General features: G+C 34.0%; 1 protein-coding gene across 2 annotated transcripts; it reads left to right on the top strand.

Moving 5' to 3' along the window:
• Positions 1 to 2,333: 2,333 nt before the first annotated feature.
• LOC124451169 (DNA repair protein REV1-like) lies at positions 2,334 to 20,776 on the top strand. 2 transcript variants are annotated; one of them, XM_047001798.1, is made up of 16 exons: positions 2,334 to 2,489; positions 4,884 to 4,960; positions 6,190 to 6,242; positions 8,528 to 8,657; positions 9,099 to 9,216; positions 10,883 to 11,324; positions 11,941 to 12,192; positions 13,190 to 13,366; positions 13,732 to 13,979; positions 15,314 to 15,409; positions 17,226 to 17,578; positions 18,154 to 18,379; positions 18,933 to 18,995; positions 19,121 to 19,193; positions 19,421 to 19,523; positions 20,485 to 20,776. In XM_047001798.1, the coding sequence occupies exons 1-16, from the start codon at positions 2,424 to 2,426 to the stop codon at positions 20,615 to 20,617; spliced, it is 2,610 nt and encodes an 869-aa protein (XP_046857754.1). In that variant the 5' UTR covers positions 2,334 to 2,423; the 3' UTR covers positions 20,618 to 20,776. The 2 variants fall into 2 exon arrangements, with proteins under 2 accessions (XP_046857754.1, XP_046857755.1); XM_047001799.1 differs by lacking the exon at positions 19,121 to 19,193 and having other exon boundaries at positions 20,485 to 20,570.
• The last annotated feature ends 1,884 nt before the right edge of the window (positions 20,777 to 22,660 follow it).

Genomic DNA, 22,660 nt, shown 5'->3' with positions numbered 1-22,660 from the left:
GGTAGTCATTCTTGCTTTTTTAGAATATAAAAATTTCATGTATCTGGCTCTCTGCTGCATGTTGTATTTAAGAGTTTTAAATTCCAACAACATATACATGGAAGTTAGCTACTAGTCTGGAGAATTGGCTAGTGCAAGAAATTTGCAACTTTTACAGAAAGATGAAGTGATTTATCTCATAAAATATGTCTTTACTTTCTGTACAAAATTAAAGTTTGGCCAATGCTAAAATAACCAGGCAGAAAGAATAGTTATTTTGCTCAATTATCTTAGAGTAGCATCCTTTTCGTTAATATACCATCGCGATATCAAGAGATTACGTGTTAGAAAATGTTTTTTATGCAAGTACGCCCAACTGAAATATGCATGTGGATTAAGACTGATATCACAATTATCGTTATTCGACGTTTAACAGGTTTCTTGAATGTGCTGATAAACTATCTATATTCCGAAGGTTAACATATTTAAATAATATTTATTGTTTATTTGTTATTTTTTTCTTTTTGACATCTTTGAAATCTCTCTAAACAAAATCGCCAATGTCTTCTACCTGCACCAGCGTAGTCAGCCCGCTTATTTAGTCTTCATACATTCATTCTTATGTGTTCTATCACCCTAAAAAAAGAATTCTAAAGAAACGAATTATAATATTTGAGGTCTTTCAAAATTTACAGAGTAAGACCAAAACCTGTTGGCTAGCTACGCCTTTTTTTTTACTTTTCTTCTGAAGTTTCATTGACTTATGCTTATCATTTGATAAAAATCGTCGTCTTGTTTACATTTTCATGCTGCTATGTTTTTGGAGTCAGAAAATTCACCGAGTCAGGTGTACTTCACATACTGGCATTCGTAAATGATAGTAAATAATGCCTGTATTCAATATTGAATATCTTCTCTAAATTTATTTCATAAGAAAAGCAAATTCAGAGATTTCAATAAAAAACCACTACCGACAATTCATGCTTTTTAGGATTTGTGACTTAAGAAAGGGGATGACCAGCCACCCTGTCTACCCTTACTTAATTCGCCCCACATTAGTTTTGTTACCACCTGTTCTTTATTAGACGCGTGAATATTAACATTTTTGCCAGCGAAAGATGTCATCACCAAAGTGTAATAGTATTTAGATAATATTTGACTAAATTTTCATCTCTATATAAATGGTAATATTTAAGATCACCTAGGATCTCGGTTTCGAAAAGTTTCCCATTTTTTAATATAAAAGTTTGTAAGCGGGCAAATTTCCTTTGAGGAATCCTTTTTCCTAATACACCGGCAATGTTCTCAACTAGCCTGTATCTCGTACAAAGGTAAATCTTGGCCTAAATATGTTCTCAAAAACCTTTCGGGATCGTTTCACCATCATCACCTGTTTTAATATCACAATAAGTACAATCCTTTCACTTAACGTTCAACGCAGTCCTATACCACTTAACCTCTTACTTTCATTTTATTTTGCTTCCTAACTTCACAAATTATCTTCTAATCCATTTGACACCGCCTTCTTTCGTATTCTAAAACCTTTTGTAAATACGTTTTTGTCTCAACATCCTATTATTTATTGCTGTCTGAAGATGTCTCGAGTAAAGACGAAACTTCACAATAAATTGCATTTTATAACTTTCATTGACTTTTAACTTATTTTCATGGCTCTTCTTAATGCTTTATGCCATGCAATTATTTTCAGTATCCGAATTCGATTTCAGCTTGGCACGTCTCTCGCTACTGTGTTTAAACAATTTATGTGCATACTTTTATGGGCAGCCGCTGCACATGCGTGGCAAATCACTATGTCACTGAAAATGTGTCTGTAAAAAACGGAACAGTTTTGGTCCCGGAAGTAAGCAGAGCTCTTACTGGTGTCTATTAGTTTCCAGTCCGTGAAAGGAACCGAGGCGTGCATGTGTCAACTGAAAACAGGGATCAGTAAAAGAGAGTAATGGACCTGAGTTAATTGAAAGACATTACTGACATGACGAAACGGTGAAAAAGATAATAAACTAATCGGTGAAATTTTTGGAAAATCTTGAGAACTTTACTTATCACGATGTAGACACCCATACGTGAAATGCAGGAGGGTTTTTGCAGATATAGAAAGGGCTAGTATATAAAGGCTATCCGCACGTATTCCACCATACTATTGTCATAGCGGTTGAAAATAATCTAATTTCGGTCTTTTAAATACTCCTGCTTTGTACATGACTCGAAACCGAGATGGCGAAAAAGTCATAGCGGCATTAGGCACTTAATTTGTGCTATTTACAAAAATCGCGACAATAAAGTCGCGCAGAATATTGCCTCGACAAAATCGCGCGAAATTAAGACATCTTCGAATTTCGACGAATGCAATCAATGCAATCAGTGCATAAGACACTAAACACAAAGCTCGAAGTTTACATTTCAGCAAGGAAGGTAATGCAGCTATGTCAATATTGCCGTCCTTCGGCTTGAAAGAAAGAAAGCGTGAATTGGAACCAAATAACGAATGGGTATGTTCAAAATAATTTGTAAATTTAGTAAACAAATATGGACGATATGATTGAAAATTTGAAATCCATCGCTTGTAGCAATGCTTGTGTTTCGATTGTTCACATCGAAATGTTTTATTTGTATTTCATTTAGTTCTGTAATGTAGAATTTTCTTTGCCTTAGTTAGCGCTATTTCAGTGGCTGATAATGCAACCTTTGCGTAGATAATTTTGAACATCAAGCTAAACTGTTCAATAATTGTTTATAGTTTGCACGTCAATTTAAGTAAAGTATATTCTAAATGGGATATCGATAGTATTTCCTCTTTAGAAAAGTAGATGATGCGTGTTTTAGAGGGAGGCATTACACTTGAACAAACTTTGAAGTTTGCTTGTTAGGCTGATAACAACAGGGCAAATTTAAAAATACTTTTGCTTGCATCTAGAATCAATTTAATACAAAGATATCAGGAAAACACCATATTTCAATGATGAAGTTAATTGAAAATCCGACAATGAACATCTGCAATTATTCTTATAAAACATCGTTTTAGGGATGACATTTAATACCAGTGTTGAGAGTCATATTTAAGAGAGATTAATTTATTATCATTTCTATGTAAATTAACAGGCAACTATTGGAAGTAGGCATTTACAGGAGGCTAGGCCTATATTAAAGGAAAACAGTATATTTTTTTTAAAATGGATCACTGCATAAGGTCTACATAGCATTGACCTTAACTGTTGAGATTTTTGGACTTCTCAGTAACACTTTATACATTTGTAGTGTATACATTTTGCAATAGGACATGCATGTTTGCAGTGTGTTGTAAAGACATACCTAAAATTTTGCCTAAACCACATCACATTAATCATAATAAACCAAATGTTTTAAGTTTATAGTTAATTCAAATTAACATAATAATTTATATGATCACTATGATGCATGTGATTATGTAAAACTGCCTTTTTAGGTATAGAGAAGATCTTGAGTAAAAATTTTGAGGTTAATGCACATGTTTAAGGATTGTGATGGTTAGGATCAGGGTCTATTGTTTCTGAAATTCAGCCAAATCAGCAAAATGCTTTTTTCCTTGTCTGCTGGGTAGCTTTGAATGTATGGCTTACAGATCTCTAGACATAAATGGTTGTGCTACCTAGGCTGTTGCGGTATTACAAAAAAACAATATCGATATATTGAAAAAAATAACGATATTTATCGATATTTTTCCGTTTTTTTAATTATCGAATAATATGATTCCGTCAATAAACGAACACGAAACACGGCTGTCTGAGATACCTCGGACTCTTCGCTGCGAACTAGCGAGAACAAACGTTGCGGAATTTTCTACATACGATGACAAACCATGAAATGCTTTGTCTTCTGATTCACCAAATTTGAAGTATTTCCTCCCTTGCTTTTGACAGATTTCCCGCAGTTACGACATACGGGATTGTCGACTTTTTCGACGTGCTCCCAAACTACGCTTGGCATGATTTGTTATTAGTAAGACTTTTTTTGACATGCACGAGAACTGTTGCTATGTCTATCAATTTTTCAATTAAATCTGGTTTATTTTTTTTTTTTCGAGAAGAATATTAATTTAATGATAAAAATTGTACAACTTTTATAACTACAGCATACAAATATAAAAATGTTAACTAAAATCAATGTTTAAAATATCCATGATAATTTTCAAATTTACTAGCTTGAAAAAGAAAAAGAAAGAAAAAAAAAAGGGACAGTCAGGTGTAAAGACAACTTTCCCAATAACCTAAGTCAATATTTAAAGTGTGTTCGCGAGTTGAGGCAAATCGACTTCCTCGTATCGCAGTAATTGCTGACCTAATCAGTGCGAAAGACAGTTTACAACGCATCCACGCTAGCGTGATGCCATGTTGCATCTCTATCTTTTGTGCCAGCAGATCAGCTAGCCGTTTATAAGCAATTGCCGTCTCAATCTGGTTTAGTGTTGCTAGCCATGACTCAGCTAGATCAAATTGTAACTTAGTCAACAATTGCCACGCGATGGTTATGACTCATAGATCAAATTGTTGAAACTTAACCAACAATTGCTTCACACGTGTGATTGGGTCTTTGGATTAATAATAGTATACAAAATCATTTAAAAACCGCTATAAAGCCATTAAAAAACCATAAAAACCGGTATTTTTTTGATATTTTCGTTATATCGATATTTCGGTGTACTGAAAAACTAATATCGATAAACCGATATTAAAAAACCGATATTTATCGATATTTCGATATACCGCAACAGCCTAGTGCTACCGACATCTTAATTCATATCCTTTGCACCATTCAGTCAACCAATAAAATCCCTTTCTATTGATGAGTCTTGCCATGATGTTATGATACTTCTTTGTATGAAATGACTTTGCATTTTATTGTTAAAGAGTGAATACATGAAAGCAAAAATATGTAAGCTGGACCAACAGTATGATGTTTGTGAAAGCAGGAATGATGTCAACGAGTAAGTTCAATAGTAATACAAGGGCCATGGTTGTGCTCGATCAGGTATTATCCAAAATATTGAAAATAATTTGCATTAGCTTATCATTTAACTGGTAAGATTTCATCGAGATATAACCAATAGCATGTGTTTTGAACATTAAAAGTTAGTGGCCCAAGCCAAGATCTACTTCTGAGCGATGCCAAAATTTCATCTACCAAATTAAATGTTGCAGTTATAGCAATTTTTTGCTGCAAAATGTTGCAGTAAGCAAGTGGTTTGTATATTTTTTGTTCTCGTCAAAACAAAAATTGTTAATGCTGCATTGAAAAGAAAGAGGTGAATAGTGATGAAAAATAATTAAACACTATACTTGTAGGCATTGAAATGTCCACAAAGATTTGACACAATTACAATATTTGTAGAAGTTGAACACTGTATTAATGTGCAGTAAACATATCAGCACATGTTTGTGTACATTGGATTTTCTTTGTTTTTCTTTGTTTTGACAAAATAATAGTCTCTGCTTTCTATTTATTAAATAAATATTTTGATTCTTTGAAACATATTGAAGAAAAAGAAATGCAAAGCACAGGCTTGTTGAAATACGTAGGAGAAATTGTGAGTTTATCTCCCAAAACTTTCACAAGTGTTTCAATAACTCAACAGGAACAACTAAATATGTTTCCATTTCACTTCATAAAATACAAAAAAAATTATATTGAAATACAAATTTATTTATTTCAATAACATGCTGTTTATATTTTTGCCTGAAAAATTTTCCGTGCAAACCACGCATCCTGCGAGTCTTTTGTGTTCTTTTGCGAGACTGAAGTTGTCATGTTTCTTTATATATATGATTGCTATAGATTGTTATAAATTGTTTTCATAAATCACTGAAAACGAACAAGACAAAGACAAAATCAATGCGACCAGTTCAAGCTGTGCTTTCTATTTTAGCTGGCGCATCATGGCTACTTTGTTTGAATGAAAGGTTTAAAGACACGATGGCACACAAATTAAAATGACATTTTCTCTCCGTCGTTTGAATCCAATGAGATTGCGTATTTGTGAAAAAATTTACAGAGCTCTGTTTTGATATATAAGACAAAAGCGAAGCGTGACTGTTTTATGCTGAAGCGTGACTGTTTTATGCGTGTGTATCACTGAACGGCAATGTTTGTAATGGTGAATGTGATAAGATCTAATCATATTGCAAACGTTTAGTCTTCTCTTCTTTAATTATTTAGTGCTCGTAAAGATCTTTTCAAAAACGTTGTCATATTTGTCAATGGTTATACAGGTATTGCAATTTGCAAAAGTTTCGTTTGATTTTATTAAGTATTTGACAGTAAGCCTCACGTCTTCTTCAGTAATTTGATTCATACATACGCCCGTACTATAACAGTGTTAACTTTTATTAAGGTTAAATTTCCATAGGGTATTTGGGATGTGATTTTCTGAACATTGTTAGAATTTTAACGAACTTTGCTTTATATGTGTAAGCATAATCAAATAGCTACTATAGGTAAATTAAACTTACATGTACGCCTGGAGCCTGTTGCACGAAGCCTAGATAGCGTTATCCATTGAATAGCAAAAATTTTTAAACTAGTAAAATAGTTTTTATATTTTTCCTACGGCAAAGAAATTTTGTAATCTTCGAAACAATATTTTGTTTCGGTGATTGCACAGTTCGAATCTTATATTTTTTGCAATATAAAAGGTTTTATAAAAGTATTAAAAAAATTGCTGTACAATTGATAACGCTATCCAAGCTTCGTGCAACCAGCCTTAGTATTCTAAAAAACATACTCACACTCACGCTTAAATGACTTAATGATGTGACACAATAATCGTGCTCTCACTAATGAATATCAAACTCTTCTCCATTGATGAAAATATTTTACTAAAACATTTTATATCAAGTGGTTCGTGGAGTGAAAATACCGTCGTTGCATGCATAGTTATAGGATCACTTTTTCCATATTTGTTGATTTTACCAAGATGCCAATGATTTATCTTTTGCTCCGGAGACATCACGATGATCACGTCACCAGCCACCCTACCACCCAGTTTCTCGTTGCATTCTTAAATATTGGCTATAAAAACTGTTCTTTTAGAAGTATTTGGTTAGTGTTCTGGTTTTAAACAGTTCTTTTATGAACTACTACGTCAATTTTTAGATTTGTTACCATTTACGATTTGTTATTTAAATTGTTTTTTCAGGCCACACAGGTACTTATTATATTTCATCGTCTCCACTTATAGCATTCCTGCATTCTTGCAAGAACTTGGCTCTCTCCCTTAAATCATTTTCTTTAATATAATAAAATAGTATGTCTTCTCCCATACGATGATGAAAAAATATTGTAATTGAAAATTATAAATAGTCTTTGAATAGTCTTTGAAAAACTCACTCGTACTGGGGTAAAGCCCCCCTCCATATTTTAAAAATCTGCCATCTCAACCATTTGATTCAAATTTAAGTCAACATAAAAAAGAGTGGCGAACTTGCACTTGCCGAGAAATAGACAGTCGTGCTAAATATGGACAGGCAGTGCAGTTGATGACAGGAGTAACAACAAAAGCAAAAGACCAGATTCTTTTCCTATCAAGAAAAGGCAACCAGAAAACAACTGTCGCTATTTAAAGGATAGCCAATTCAGAGAGAGTCAAAACAATCTTACTTATACAGCCATGAAAACAAGACTAAGATAAACGGATCTGTTTAGGTGCATGGTTGTCAAGAAGCCGATACTTCATCCCACAAACAAAAACAGAACGATTGTTGTGGGCGCAAACATCATTGAGTGTAAAGCAAATGGATCAAATTTTATTGTATGATGATTAAATTTTTTATTTTTTTCAATGAATGGAAGATTTTCGTATGAAAAATGCTAATTGTGAAGCTGTGACTATAGTGACACGGGGCGATAGTTGTGAGATGGTATGAAGGTGTTTTGGATTTAAAACTCTGGTTATATGATTGAGATAAAGGAATTCTAGAAAAAGAGTAGTGATACTCTGTATTGCAACGACACGAAACATCATTTTCAAAAGAGTTGCCAAATTTATATTCAGACAAAGGAAAGGAACGGTGTCTTTAAGATCATGTAAATTTGGCTTTCCTCTGTTTGACCTGAAAGAGATTCGTTTACTTCCATACTTTCTTTATTTTTGCATGTATACTTGCTGTTTGCATGAACGACCTTGGATCTGCTGAAAGATTCATTCTTTATGCAAAGGTTTCCCAAAAGTTGTTTAGTATTATAATCACCACTACGGAAAAGCAGTACCCTAACCTTTTTGTCGATATGCACAAAGCAAACAAACAGAGATTTTATTTGCAATTAGACAATCGATTAGACAGTCTTTTTTCAAAATTTTTACGACAAACAACTGTAATACTTGTTTCTATGTTTACTAATTTTCAAAAGTAAAATAATACGTTTCAACGTTAAATACTCTTTTCACCAAGCATGTGCCCTAGAAATATCTGCTCCTACCACCCAACCCTCCCCCAACTAAATTGTGCTACCTACGCCCATCCCATGTGTTTCAGTGATAACAATTTTTTCTTTGTAGTTCCCAGCTCTGATGAGTTGAAAATCTTAATGAAAAAACACGGCGGTGGTTATCAACATTACTATTCCAAGTCAAAATGTACTCATATTATCGCCACAAATCTTCCAGACAGTAAAATAAAAGATTTGAAGTTAGTAAATTTAATCATTCTATACAAAAATTACTTATCATTGTTAATATACAAAGCTGCGTGTGCTTAGGAATATCGATGATTGAGGTGGTTGGTATTCATTTATTCATGATATGAAGTGTTATGTTCTTTTTAAATCAATTGTTTTTTATGAGGATTGTATATGAATGAATATGACCCCCCCCCCTCCAATTAACCTTCCCACGCCCATGCAAAGCTTTATGGCTAAGATTTTGTTGAATTAGAAGAGTTTTTTTTCTTTTCTTTTATCAAATCATGCCAATTGCTGTAATGTCTTTATACATCACGCTTGCATGTTAATTATGATCATAAATGCTGGATTTTGAGATCGCCATAGTAATAAAACTAATTTGATAAACTAAACTTTCTAAGACTTTAAATTTTACCAATCATATTTCACTATCTAGTTGACTTTCTTAGAACAGAAAAAGTTGTTCATCCCAACTGGATCGTAGAGAGTATAAGGCATGGTACACTCTTACCTTATCGCCAATTTCTTCTTTATGGCGGGAAGAATGATGCTGGAACTGCAACAACGGTAATAAATATAAAGATAAGCTGATCATTAAAACTATTAATTAAGACTTTTTTGATTCCGTCTTCCAAGCTGTCCATACAACATTAAGATTACAAAACAACAAATTAATGAAAACTATAGCAACCCTTTTCTTTATGAATACTAGCATTATTCTACTAAAACAATGAGATTACTCACTCTCGATTTCCATGATAGGATAACTGATTCGAACTTTGCCCTCATTAACCGCATAGAAATCTCACGTTTTTATTATAATTGTTGTATATATACGTATAGACATGAAGGTATACTGGTTTATGCACTGCTCGCTTATGTTTAAAATTGCTTTGTTTGTATGTTTTTGTGCACAGGGTTAATTAAATTAAAAATGAAATCAAAAAATATTGCAATAGATTTTACACTCAGTCACTTTGTTTCACGTATTTTTGTATTGTTCTGTTTTTAAAGTGCATATAAACCTTATCGGATGTTAGTATAGTTTGAAAGAGCAGTTCTTGAAAACTAAAAATTTAAGAAACAAATGAATTGAGATGAAAGCTTTCTTCGCAATTGCGGTTTAAAAGTCAGATTTTCACTACATTTATTTCCCAGTGGGGTCTGGTATCCAGTACATGTTGTGACGTCATGTAAGGAACACAGTCGAGTAGGCTCTATTCAAAACAAATTATTTTCTTTTTAAAACAATCAATATTTTCGCCAATGTTTCGAGTATTGCGTCGTTTTTTTAAAGATGTCCTCATCTGGTTCGGAAACATCTTCAGATTCATCAGAAAATGCAAATTATGATATAGAGTTGAAGTACAGTGTTTTAGCGGTGTCTGTCCTTGCAAATTGGTACATCGCCTTGCGAATACATGGGCATTTGGCATGATTTGACAATAGTAAAAAAATAGCTTGTTAAATTACTGCAATTTTCTGACAAGCGGATACTTACATGACGTCACCCGACCGCGCAGACCCAGTCCTTCAGCGGTAAAACCGAGAGCTTAAATTGGTATATTTTTGCAACTTTGACAGGATGTACAGCGCAAAATATTTGTCTCATTACTACTAAAATTTTGGAATATGCCTTTTGACACCACGTACATTAGATAGTGTAAAAACCACGTAATGTTTATATGCACTTTAATGATACTGTACACTATATCCATCAGCGGATCCAGCGTTAAACAAAATAGAATTTTTTTATTTTGAAATTCATAACCATATTGGTATTGTTTGTATGAAGGTGTTCAGAATTCAAAATTACCCGCTTCAATTTATTTTGTTTTGCCTCGCAAACGCTACTGCATACATCTTTCCTGAAGTTGCCAATGGTGAAAAAAATTTTGTGCAAACCTTACAGTTTTGCATTTCCCATTGCAAATATATCAAAGACTTTTGCCACATCACAAGGCATCTCGCTATGTATGAACATGAGCTTATTAATCCTGCATTTATCAAAATTCGTAATTCAACTATTGTACTTAGACCATGCATCGAAGCTAATTATTTGAAGGAAGTTGCTGAATTTGATAATTATTTTATGTAAGTGTCCCAACATGTTTTGTCATGCACTATAATATGTGGATTTGCTTCTATGATCTACACTGGCACAATACAGTGCTATTATATTGACCATCTTTGCACTATCCTTAGCACTAACCCTTTGCACTAACCTTATCAGTTTATAGGATCATCTTCTAAATGCTCTGAGGACAAACCTCATCCATTTGCTTCTTCACTGGATACTTGTACACGATTAGAAGATTTCGAAAAAGAAGGCTCCTCTAGAAAAAACGAACAGGAGAAATCAAACGATGTTGGTAGAAATGAAAAGTCGAAAACATCCATTCCAAAAGCTGGTGATGAAAACTTCCTGACAGATTACTATACTCACTCGCGCTTGCATTATCTTTCTACGTGGAGTGCCGAGTTTCGCGATTTTATCAACAATTTGATTCACTCGACTCAGCTTAAGCGACCGGCGAGGAAAATATCTGGCAGTCGTTTACAAAGAAATTCCTTTATAATGCACGTTGATATGGATTCATTTTTTGTTTCTGTCGCTTTAAGAACACGCCCTGAGCTTCGAGGAAAACCTGTGGTTGTGTGTCATGCAAAACAAGGTATGCACTATGCGTGTTTTTTTTTCAATCCACAGAAACTTAGCTAATACGAAAGATTATGTTTGTGTGAATATTCCCCAGTTATTGATCTTCCTCTGCATTTTAAGATAATTGAAATCGAAATTTGGGAAATGGAAATATGTTGCTCTGAATAATTCTGTATACTTTTTACGCATAAGGTAGAACACATTCCACCCACCATCCCCCCCAAATCTTGTAAACTCAAGGCTTGAGTTGTGATTGATAAGAGACGATTTTTAAAAGCAATATTTCGACTTTATATCAAATTCTGCTTGATAAAAACTTAGAAATAAAGTTAAAATATTGCATTTAATTCTTGTGTCTTGTCAATCGTAACTAGAGTCTTAAGTTTACAAGATGAGGTTTTGGAGTATGTTTTACTTTGCATTTCTTAAAATTTTTGGCTGGAACAGGTTATTGCGCATATTGAGGTGTATATTTGTGATGAAAACAAGAAAAGCAATGAACTGTTTTGGATTCACAGCATATAAATGTTATGTCGGGAAAATCATTTTTGATGGCAGTGAAGTCCCCTCCTGCCTATTATTCATGCGTTTTCGCTTTGCAATTGATCTGCTAACTTTTGCTGTTCTAGATAAGTCAACCAGTTCGACGTCAGAGATTGCATCATGTAGTTACGAAGCGAGATCTTTCGGTGTAAAAAATGGCATGTGGCTTGGTAACGCTCGTAAACTATGTCCTCATCTTGTGTGCGCTCCTTACGAGTTTGAAGAGTATCGTCGCGTATCTCAGCAGTTATACGAAATAATTGCTAGTTATACCCATCAAATACAGGCCGTAAGTTGTGACGAATGCTTTGCTGATCTCTCCGACTACATGGAGTCAGGTAAACACTAACACACAAAGCCACTTAATGCTCGTATTATCTGCAAATACTATTTAATGTTGTTTGAAGTCCACGAGTGCAAGGTTTTAGGTTTATGCTTGGCGGCTGGACATTTGATAGATTTTTTTCTTATTTTTCGGGTAAATCTTATTGTTGAGGAAAAAATGAGCAAACAGATATAAGTACTTTTAACAATTTTTTTATAAATTAATTAGCTAGCTTAGCCTAGCTATCTGGTTTGCATTGAACAAAATAGAGATTGTAAATTTGAAAATCATATTGCAGCAGTGCGTGTATATAAAATTTTCTTTGAACTTATCGCCGATGTTGGTGTCGCAAAAAATGATCGATAAAAGTTAGCTCCTAATCAAGTCCTTCGTAGAGTTTGAGAATCTGGACTCAAGTTTTACATGAAGATATTTTTTATGGAAGCGAAGCTTCTTAGTCTTAACCCTGTCACTTATCAAATCGGTTTCTTCTAAATTTGAAAAAATTTTACAAATGGCAGTACAGAAGATATATAAAGCGATAAAACAGAGCTTCCAAAATTTTTAGGAATAATTAACTCATAAATCTCAAAAAATTTCTTCCAAATTTCCTAAAAGAATCTGCACCCTACGTCAGCTATTATAAAAGTATCGAACAATGTAGCGCGAAGCTGCCACGATCTGAAGAAGATGATTTAATTGTTGGTACAGATGAGTCGAGGCACGCATGTGACCAGTTTTTGAATAGTAGGAAGAAGATAGAAAAATCCTTTGACATTTAAAATAATTTAAGAGAAAACCTTGCTGGTTTGAAGTTTCCACATTTATAGAGCTTATACAACGTGTATATTGCTGGTTTGTCAAATGAGTAAAGTGTGAAAAATATATGTTTTGCGCAGCCAGTTCGATAAATTCGCATTTGTATTAAAAAATAACTAAGTGAAATTATTTGCTCTGTAATGTCAAAAACTTAACAACATTTTTGATCGATTCTTTTAATGATTCTGTAGAATGTTTAACAGCATCCGAGGTGGCACGAATGATACGTGAGGATATAATAAGTATAACTAACTGTCCTGCATCTGCTGGCATTGCCTCAAATATGTTATTGGCTCGATTGTGTACCAGAGTTGCGAAGCCAAATGGACAATTTCATTTGCCCGACAAAGATGTTCCAAAATTTATAGGTAAGTAGCTACTGTACTTTATTTATGAAAAAAGGCAACCTTGGTATATTGCTGCGCTTGAGTTAGTTTATAAAACAAATCATCATCGATTTGAAGAGCGTTAGAGATATTGCCTTGTGATGCTTTTTTTTTACCATCATTCAGGACAGGTAGCGACTGACTAATTTAACATGTTTGAACAACAATGATAATGTTTTTATTGCACAACAAGGCTCTGTTTTTGCATTGTACACAATCAAGTACTAAAACCACTGGTAAATGTGCAGAACTGCATAGTGATTCAGAAAACATTGTTACTCATACTCATGATTTTTGAAACAGTGTTTTGTTAATAATTACATTTACACGTTTTATTATGTACGTAGGTAAACAAATGCTTTCTGATCTTCCTGGTGTTGGTCATGCCCTTAATGAAAAGCTTATGTCCTTTAATATGGTTACATGTGAACAGTTGCAGTCACTGTCAAAGTTATTTCTACAGCAAGAATTTGGGGAAAAAACTGGAGAAAAATTGTTCAAGTACAGTCGTGGTATCGACGATAGAAAGTTAAAGCTTGAACAAGAGCGAAAATCTGTCTCTGCTGAAATAAATTACGCCATCAGATTTGACGAGGTAAACTTTTAATCAAAAGATAGTCAGCTCAAAATCAATGAAATTTTTTGCGAGAAAACAGCTATTAAAACTTCAAATGGCCAGAGATTTCGTCTTAAAAGACTTTGTTGTAGACATCGAGGAAGGTTAAAGATAAGTTTAAAAACTCGTTTTAAGTCTGGATGAGTAGTGAAATAAAAAATCCACGCGGCAAAGCCAGATTTCGAGGGAGGTGTCCACTTCTCCTAAGATGGCTTTCACACCCCTTTACATGTTTGCACCTTCCACGAAAATCCATGCATGCCTCCTGTAAAATATAAAATTATTTCCATTCATTGCCAAAAACATGCCACAAACTCGAAATCTAAATTCTAAGGTACTGTTAAAGACACCTTTGTGAAGATATTTCCGTAATCTGTCAATGAAATTGGACAAACTATAAATTCAAGAATTCAACCAATCAGAGCCCATGTATTTAATGGGCTATTTTATAATAGGGTGTGCAGTACATTTAATATTTAATAGTATACTTGTTACAACTCTCAATCGCATGTTGAGTATCTATGTTCACGGGCGTTAATCGAACTTTAATTTAAGGGGACTATATTCATATGTTCTGCTATGCGTGACTAATTTCTTTTGAAAGTAAATTTGTTATCAAAAGAAATTAGCCAGGTATAGCTTAATATATATATCTAGTGCTCTTCTTCTGAACTGACGTGAATTTAGAAAAGATTATATAATTACGTAGTTTGTCAGCAATAACAAAGTTAGTAACCTAACAAAATTAAAAATGCCAAAATTGAAAAATGAAAAAGTTCTGTATAAAGTCCTCTTATCTTTGCTGACAATTAGTGAAAACTATGGAATCGCATAGCTGGTTCAAAATTCAGACAGTTTGTTATATGTTGGTGTCGTTGAGCCATACATCCCCTGAGAAGACAAACAATCAGACCTCCATGCACCCATTTTTACATTTCTCACACCTAGCTTGATGTATACACTCTACAGTAAAATTTGATGTGAGAGTAACCGACTCCGTTAGTAACAATAGCGAAATTTATCATACACAACGTGTAGTCTAAGGTGTTGTAAAAATGGCGTGATTTAACCATATATGGATGAGTCCACGTGATATTTATGACTTGGAGCAGTGCACAAAGTCAGAGTAAGGTGAAAAAGGGCTGCTTTACTGGAACAATGACGCTCTTTACTATAACGTTAGACGCTCTTTATTATAATACTCATACGTATTTATCTTTCAACAATTACAAAAAGTGTTCAACGAGAAATTTTTTCGTGAATAAATAAAATGAATTTTTATGGCTTTGAGATACTTTTAAGTTTTTCTTTAGAAATCTGAACCAGAGAAGTTCATCGATGACCTCTCGAACGAAGTGTACAGAAGATTAAAAAACTTCGGCGTGAAAGGAAAGCAGATTATGCTCAAAGTAAGTTTTGGCTTTGTTTTTCACAGTTATTGTCAGTTACTTATTCACTACCACCATCATGTGAGTAATAAGATTCCTTTGTACAACTAGTTTCTTGCGTATAACCAGTTTCTTGTGTAAAACGAGTTTCTTGTGTACAACCAGTTTCTCGTGTACAACCACTTTCTTGTGTACAACCAGTTTCTTGCTTATAACCAGTTTCTTGTGTACAACTACTTTCTTGCTTAAATGAAGATATGACCTTCGCACTTTGCTGGACAATTTAAGAAATTGTCTCATCAATTGTCACCTGAATTTTTCAGGTTCATCAGACAATTGCTTAAATTGTCCAGCAAAGTGCGAAGATCATATCTTCATTTAATTTCAAACACCGCACTGCATAAAACACTTCATAGTCTCTTGCTTATAACCAGTTTCTTGTGTACAACCAGTTTCTTGCGTGTAACCAGTTTCTTGATATCTTGATATAGTCAATTGTGCAGATATTCGACTGATTTCTTTTGAAAGTCAATTAATTTTCGAAGAATATGGTCTAGCACAACTGAATATATGAAGATACACTCCACCCCACCCCCCAATGAAAGTATTGTCTGCGGCCCTCATCCAATCTATATCTTTTTCCTATAAAGTCAAAATCTAATTTTGCAGGCAAATGTATCGTATACCAATCAATTTTGTTTTCCATTAAGAAGTTTTTCTACATAGTGAGAAAGCAGCAGGGTATAGTACTCTGTGATTGTAATCTACTTGATTGTAAAAGCCAAATTTTTCAGCATTTAAAATTCCTAGTATTTTGTTTTCTTTTATTATGAATGGGAGATGGATATCGCAAACGGCTAAAAAAGTTGTGTAAACACTTGTCTTCAGCTCACACAAGTTTTGTGGATTTATTTCGTGGACTTTAATTTCTTCATTTTTAATGGGATTAAGATCCGGTGACTTCATAAACCACTCCAAATAAGAACCACTCTTTAGTTTTCAATGCAGTGAGTTTTAGATCATTATTCTGATGGAACACCGCCCTAGTGACAATATTAGTATATTTACAAATGAAAGCATGCTTCCTTGAAGAATTTTCCAACTCTTCGCTATACCCATTTTCCTTGAATGACATGACGTTTACATGTTTATTTATTAATGGAAGCAAACATCTCCACCATATATTTTGGCTGGTTTTGTACTATTTTAGATCATGCTTATATATGCTAAACTCTACTTTCTCCAAACATGCCGTGAACTGTTTCCATCTACCAAAGATCTCAATTTTTATTAGATCTGACAACAATGTCCTGTCCCAGAAATCTTTGGGTTTCTCGACTTTGTCAAGCGAAGACCGTCAGGGTTTTTTATGAGAAGCCTAAATTCAATCCTGATCGATGTAGTATCCCTCTTACTGTGTCTTGAATCACTTTTGACCCAGTATCTTGGAGATGCTTCTCAGCCTGGAGATTTATCTGCGTAGTTATTGACTTTTGCATCATTTTTCGAGTGATCCGCTTCCCTGCGCTTCCCTTCAGCTTTTGTCAACATCGACAAACAGACACGAAGATTTGAGCACGTCAATTATCGAAAATTTTTAATTTATTTTAGCTATGTTCTACATTATACACAAAACCAAAGCTTGTGAAACTTATTATTTTTTGAATTTGCTGGATAATTCAGCATACTGCATGAGCATGATGCTGGAGAAAACAGGTTATCGGTTATCGGCTAACTATAGTTTTTTGTGTATACACAAAGTAATCCGTAAGCTACTTTTGACACTCTACAATATGTTGTTATAACTTACCTCATGTCTTCTTTTTCTTACATGAAGTTAAGTATACGACAAAAAGATGCTCCAATCAATCCTAAGAAATTCATGGGTCACGGATTATGCGATAACATATCGCGAACTGTCAACTTAAAATCATACACTGACGATCCAAACGTGATTGCAAAAGAGTGTAAGACCATGCTCAAAGCACTATCTTCGTTTGCAGTATCCGATATTCGTGGCATGGGAATTCAGGTGGCGAAACTTCTCCATGGTAACCACGAAACTCCTGTCCAAACGCTAGACGACTTTATATCATCAACACGTTCATTGCAAGTGCCAAGGAAAGAATTTCTTTCGAATAAATTGAAAAACGAAGATCATCGATTTAAATCACGAGTCCCTGTACTGAGGTATTTTAATGTTTTCAAATTAGTTCGATGAGTTACTGTCACTGATCTGATAATAGACTGGATATAGCTTCTATAGGTAGCAAAAGTGAAGCCTAATTATATATGCAAAATGCACTTCCGGGTACCACAAGAAATACAAATTACTATAGAAATGTATGGCAGATAACGTTTACATACAAGGATTTTCGAATATTTACGGCATTTCATGACCTTTTACTAATCTCAAACATCTGTCATGGATAAAGCAAGTTATGTTAATCAATTTGACATCAAAATGATACCAATATCTGCAAACTATCGGCGCTCGTGTTCAATTAAAAATTGCGCGTGCAAGAATCGAATTTGCTCCGTTGTTGCGAAGGCAAGATAATTCACAGCTCATTTTCCAAGTTCAGAGGCAGTTATGATCTAGAATGAGTTTCGATGCTTAAAAATTCGTTTAGTACCTTTCTTTTATCATTCTTTATTATCTAGACATTGTTTTATGTAACTTTTGCCGTGACTTCATTAGCTGGGTACTCTTGTTGTAGGAAAAAGACAAATTTACTAAGGTTTCACGATAAACTCATTTGCAGAAAGGAAACCTCTCCACGCGCAAAGACAAGGGGATCACCAAAAAAGTGGCCGAAGACAAACGATGTCTCTTCTTTCAAGACTAACACGTTTAGTAATTCTTATCTTTTCTTACCCCGTGAAATAGACCTTTCCGTGTTTCATTCCCTACCTGATGATTTGAAGAAGGAAGTTGAGACATCGTACCGATGGATGAACGCGCCTCTTACAATCAGCCATGAAAAAACGGTATATGGTAATTTTATAATTTCTCATTCATCAACATTGATTTGCTCACCAAGTCTTTGATTTCTTTTGGAGTGTAATGCTATGGCACGTTAACTCTTCCGAGCTTAGAAATACTTTTCGTCAGATACGATTTTTTATCATATCCTTCATGCAAGCCTGATATTATACAAAATCATCTCTTTTCACCATTACTATTACGCCTTGTTGCGTCACTCTTAAAATGTGAAAATTTTGCTAAGCGTCGTTGCTTTAGTCGTTGTGCTATTGAATATCGGTTAAAGTAACATTTTTGCTTTGGTTAAAGGCACGAGATACGTGAAAACAACCTTAAAATATAGGCTCTAAGAGTCAGATGTAGGTAAATTTAACCCATTAGTGTTTACAGTGTCAATAATGCTCCCGTGGTAGTTTGTGTAAGAGCAATAAAACTCGAGGTGTTGTTTTTAGGCATATTGATATCTACAAATAATTTTACTAAGTAGTCTTTAATTAGTCTCTTAGTGTAGTTCACGACTATGTCACAAAATTATTGATGAATTTTAAAACACTTTAGACATCAGTTTCCATTGCAAATCAGAATTTGTCTAATAATGATCAGAAAATTGACACACAAAAGGTATGGTGAAATTAAAAGTGCAGTTTATGTGTAATTGCGCCAATCATCTGGCGCGTTTTATTTGGTATGCTTGCTTCACCTTTTAAGATCTTCTATTTACAATTCCTGTTCTGCTTGTTACATAGACAAGTCTTTGCCTTGCCGAGTCATTATCCGAAGTAAAAGATCTCATTAAACGTTGGGTTGAGGATACGAACGGTAGCCACTCTGAAAATTATTGAAATTTCGGAATGTTTCTTGAACTTTTTCAATTGCAAAACTATACTACGAAGTTTTTTTTTATTTTGCCTGTCATGGATTTAGATCTTTGACAAAGTGTTCGAATGAAAACATGAAACGTTTTATTAACGCAGTTCTCTGTTTTTGTAAGAAATCTCGTTCTACACGATATAATCTATAATTTCTTCTTTTGATCTTTGCTACAGTACCAATACGTGAAGATGTTGATATATTTGTCAATTATCTCGACCAACTGTGTCGTCATAATGACCTGGAAAAGTTGTGTTTGATTCTCAAGTACTACAGACGGTATAAGTATAGATCTGGTTGTGTTTTAAAAAAGGATGACTGTTATGGACTTTGGGTACAAAATATGGAATATATGTATACAGAAGGTTTGCTCGTATCGGAACCTTTAATATTTTCCTCGTGCATGCATGCTGCGCTTCGGAAATTTCTTGTAGAGTCTAAATATTTCCGAACTCATTACTCAGAAATGACGTTATGTCATTTTAAGGATTTGAACTGAACAAGTGACAAACATCAATCACCTAGTGGGAATATTGGCTGACGTAAGGATCGCACATGCCTAACATTCTCCCTGTTGGTTCCTAACTTGCTAAAACATACTATGCATCTAATTAGATGCAGCACCATATTTAACACTTCTAGAAAAATAAGAAATTTGATATAAGGAAGTGATATTTGCAGTGGTAGTCATGAATTTTGGAGTGCATTAGAAGTACAAGCTTACTTCAAGTCCTCAAAGAACTATCGATCTTGAGTAACATTGTATGATAAAAACAGTACAGAACACCCACTTAGCTACTAAACAAATCTCAAGATGTTTAATACACTCGGACATTAATGTATATGGAATACGAACTTTAAAATAGTAGGGAGAGACTTGCCGAGCGGAAATCGAGTTCGTGTAATAAAAATTAATGCCCAACATAAAGTTCTGATTAGAGCCATAGTAATAGACCAAAAAACAAATTGTAAAATTAAATTTATTGTAACGTTTGGTCTATTTTTATGGCTCTAATTAGAACTTTATGTTGGGCATTAATTTTTATTACACGAATACGAACTTTGTTTAGTGCGATCGCAGTCTTAATTGTTGTTATCGCATATGGAGGATTATCTTTGTTTTTGCGAAGCATTTTTGTATAAAACACTCTCAATATAGATATTACAACATATTTGTAACAAGCATTGATTAATGTGTTGAATGAAAAGTATTCCTCCAAGTTTTTGTTTTATATCTTAGGTTAGCAACACGAAGAGAAACCTTGCAACCCACTTTTAACAGTGTCCTCGAAAGAATTCAAGAGAAAATGAACGAGAAAATCAATGGACAGTTTCGTCTTAAGCAATTTGTGATCGCTATTCCCAAGATGTGATTAATAGGAATGGTTAGAAAATTATTATTATAATGTGTAAATATTAATTATTATAATGTGTTATTATAGCTACTGTATAAATTTATACATTATTGCAAATGTATCTTTTTAGTTTATGTCATAAAATGTAACATGCGTGTTGATGCGCCGATGACGAAATCACCCGATTATTTCTTCATTTCGAGAGTATGTTGACGTAACTAATGCAAGAATGTACATTAGTTTAGTTGATAACGGCGACAAAAAATGTAGAAAGCTAAGGATTCGAATATATGTTTTGTAAGAGGCATGAGTATAGGATATTCAAGTCAATGTCTATACTTTGTGTTACATCTTTGTCGTGGTAATGATCGTGTCGACATAGTTTTGCTGTGATCAACCAAGTGTGATGATTACACTTGGTTTGTCTGCGAACATTAATGCAAATCTGAAAAAAAAATTTAAAAAATATTCGTGGCTTTTTCTGAAAGTTAAGCAGGCGTTTGCAAAAGCGCTACTGCGCCCAGAACTTGTGTTGTTTTGGCTGTAGACCAGTTTATTTCTTTGATCTAGTCCTCTTAATTTGGATTTTAATCCAGCTGCACTGCAAAAAATGTTCTGTAAATTGTACACAAAAATTCGAGTAAAATTTGTATCCACAGTAACACAAACTTTAATGTAAATATTACACAAAAGTATTCGTAAATTTACACAATAATAATGCATGCGTAGCAACACAAATTTTTTAGTAAAAATAATATAGCTACACATCTTGTGTAAATGTTGCTATCACACAATTGTATGTAAATTTACACACACAGCTATGCATCCAAACTAACAAAAGTTTTTGAGAAAAATTTCTGTTAACACACACTTTGTGTGGACGAATACTCATAATAAATATATTATTACCAAGGGAAAGTCTCTTATGTTATATAAAAATACATAAATCAATAAAACATGTATATCGCGCAAGGATTCATGTACACTAACATGAAGTTCATTTATAAAATAATACATGAAACTAAAAGTATAAAAGGTAGCTTTTTGACCATCCAATAGAGCCATCCTTTCCTTTGGACGTTTAAGTCAATTCCGGTTATACGTTTTTCAGCATCTCATTTCTTAAAGCCTCACGCAATTAACCAATTAAACATACAAATACCGTGTTACACGTTTTTCACTGGAATCGCTCGTCAGATGACGCAAAACGACGTCGGCTTTCTTTTACGTTAACTTGAGAAACGCGTGCGTTGCTTGGTGACACTTGGACGAAGCTATTTTTTTCAAGATCATTCTCTCTTATTCATTTCTGCTGCAGTTCTTTATTTTTCGTTCCATGGAAGGTAAAATGCCCAAAGTAGTTGAAAATGCTAAGGGTGCGAGGACACTCTCTCACTTGTAGCACATGCATCAGATGGAGAAAGACTTGTTGGAGCACAGGTAAACCATTGCTCAAACAAATCTTTCTCCATCTAATCCCGTACTGAATCCATTCATAATGCACCGTTCATATCTTATACTTCTTATGTACGCGGAGCAGTTTGAAGAACTGATAACAGCATTACATGTGTTCATTGTACCAAGATCACTGATCTTGATACAACAAACTCACGTGTTGCTATTGTCAAAGGTAAAATGCTCAAAGTGACTCCAAAAAAAGGATAACTCCTAGGTTGTAACATTTGCATGAGATGGAGAAAGACTCGTTCGTAGCAGCAAAACGACAGGCTGAACTAATCCTCAAATTATCCTCTACACAACAAAAGATACATAGGAAAACGCTTTAATGACTCTGAAGTTCAAAAAAATAGTAAAAGTCTTTTTTAAATTTTTTCATTACATACTTATGCGATCAACTTAATATCAACGGTTGAACACCTACCTCAATGACTATCTTATACTTTGTGTAATAACATATTTGAATATCCTAATTCAGGAGGGTCGTTTTTGTTGTGGTTTACTGTTTTAAAGCTGGTTTAGTCTGGCATCATTTTTACTCTTGTACATTTCAGAGACGCCGCAACCTCGATAATTGGGGGAGCAAGTATTCGTAGTCACAGC

Source organism: Xenia sp. Carnegie-2017, unplaced genomic scaffold, assembly GCF_021976095.1.
Source record: "Xenia sp. Carnegie-2017 unplaced genomic scaffold, XeniaSp_v1 HiC_scaffold_24, whole genome shotgun sequence".
Classification (NCBI taxonomy): domain Eukaryota; kingdom Metazoa; phylum Cnidaria; class Anthozoa; order Malacalcyonacea; family Xeniidae; genus Xenia; species Xenia sp. Carnegie-2017.
The sequence above is the reverse complement of the archived record's forward strand: the minus strand, read 5'-3'. Positions and strand labels throughout refer to the sequence as shown.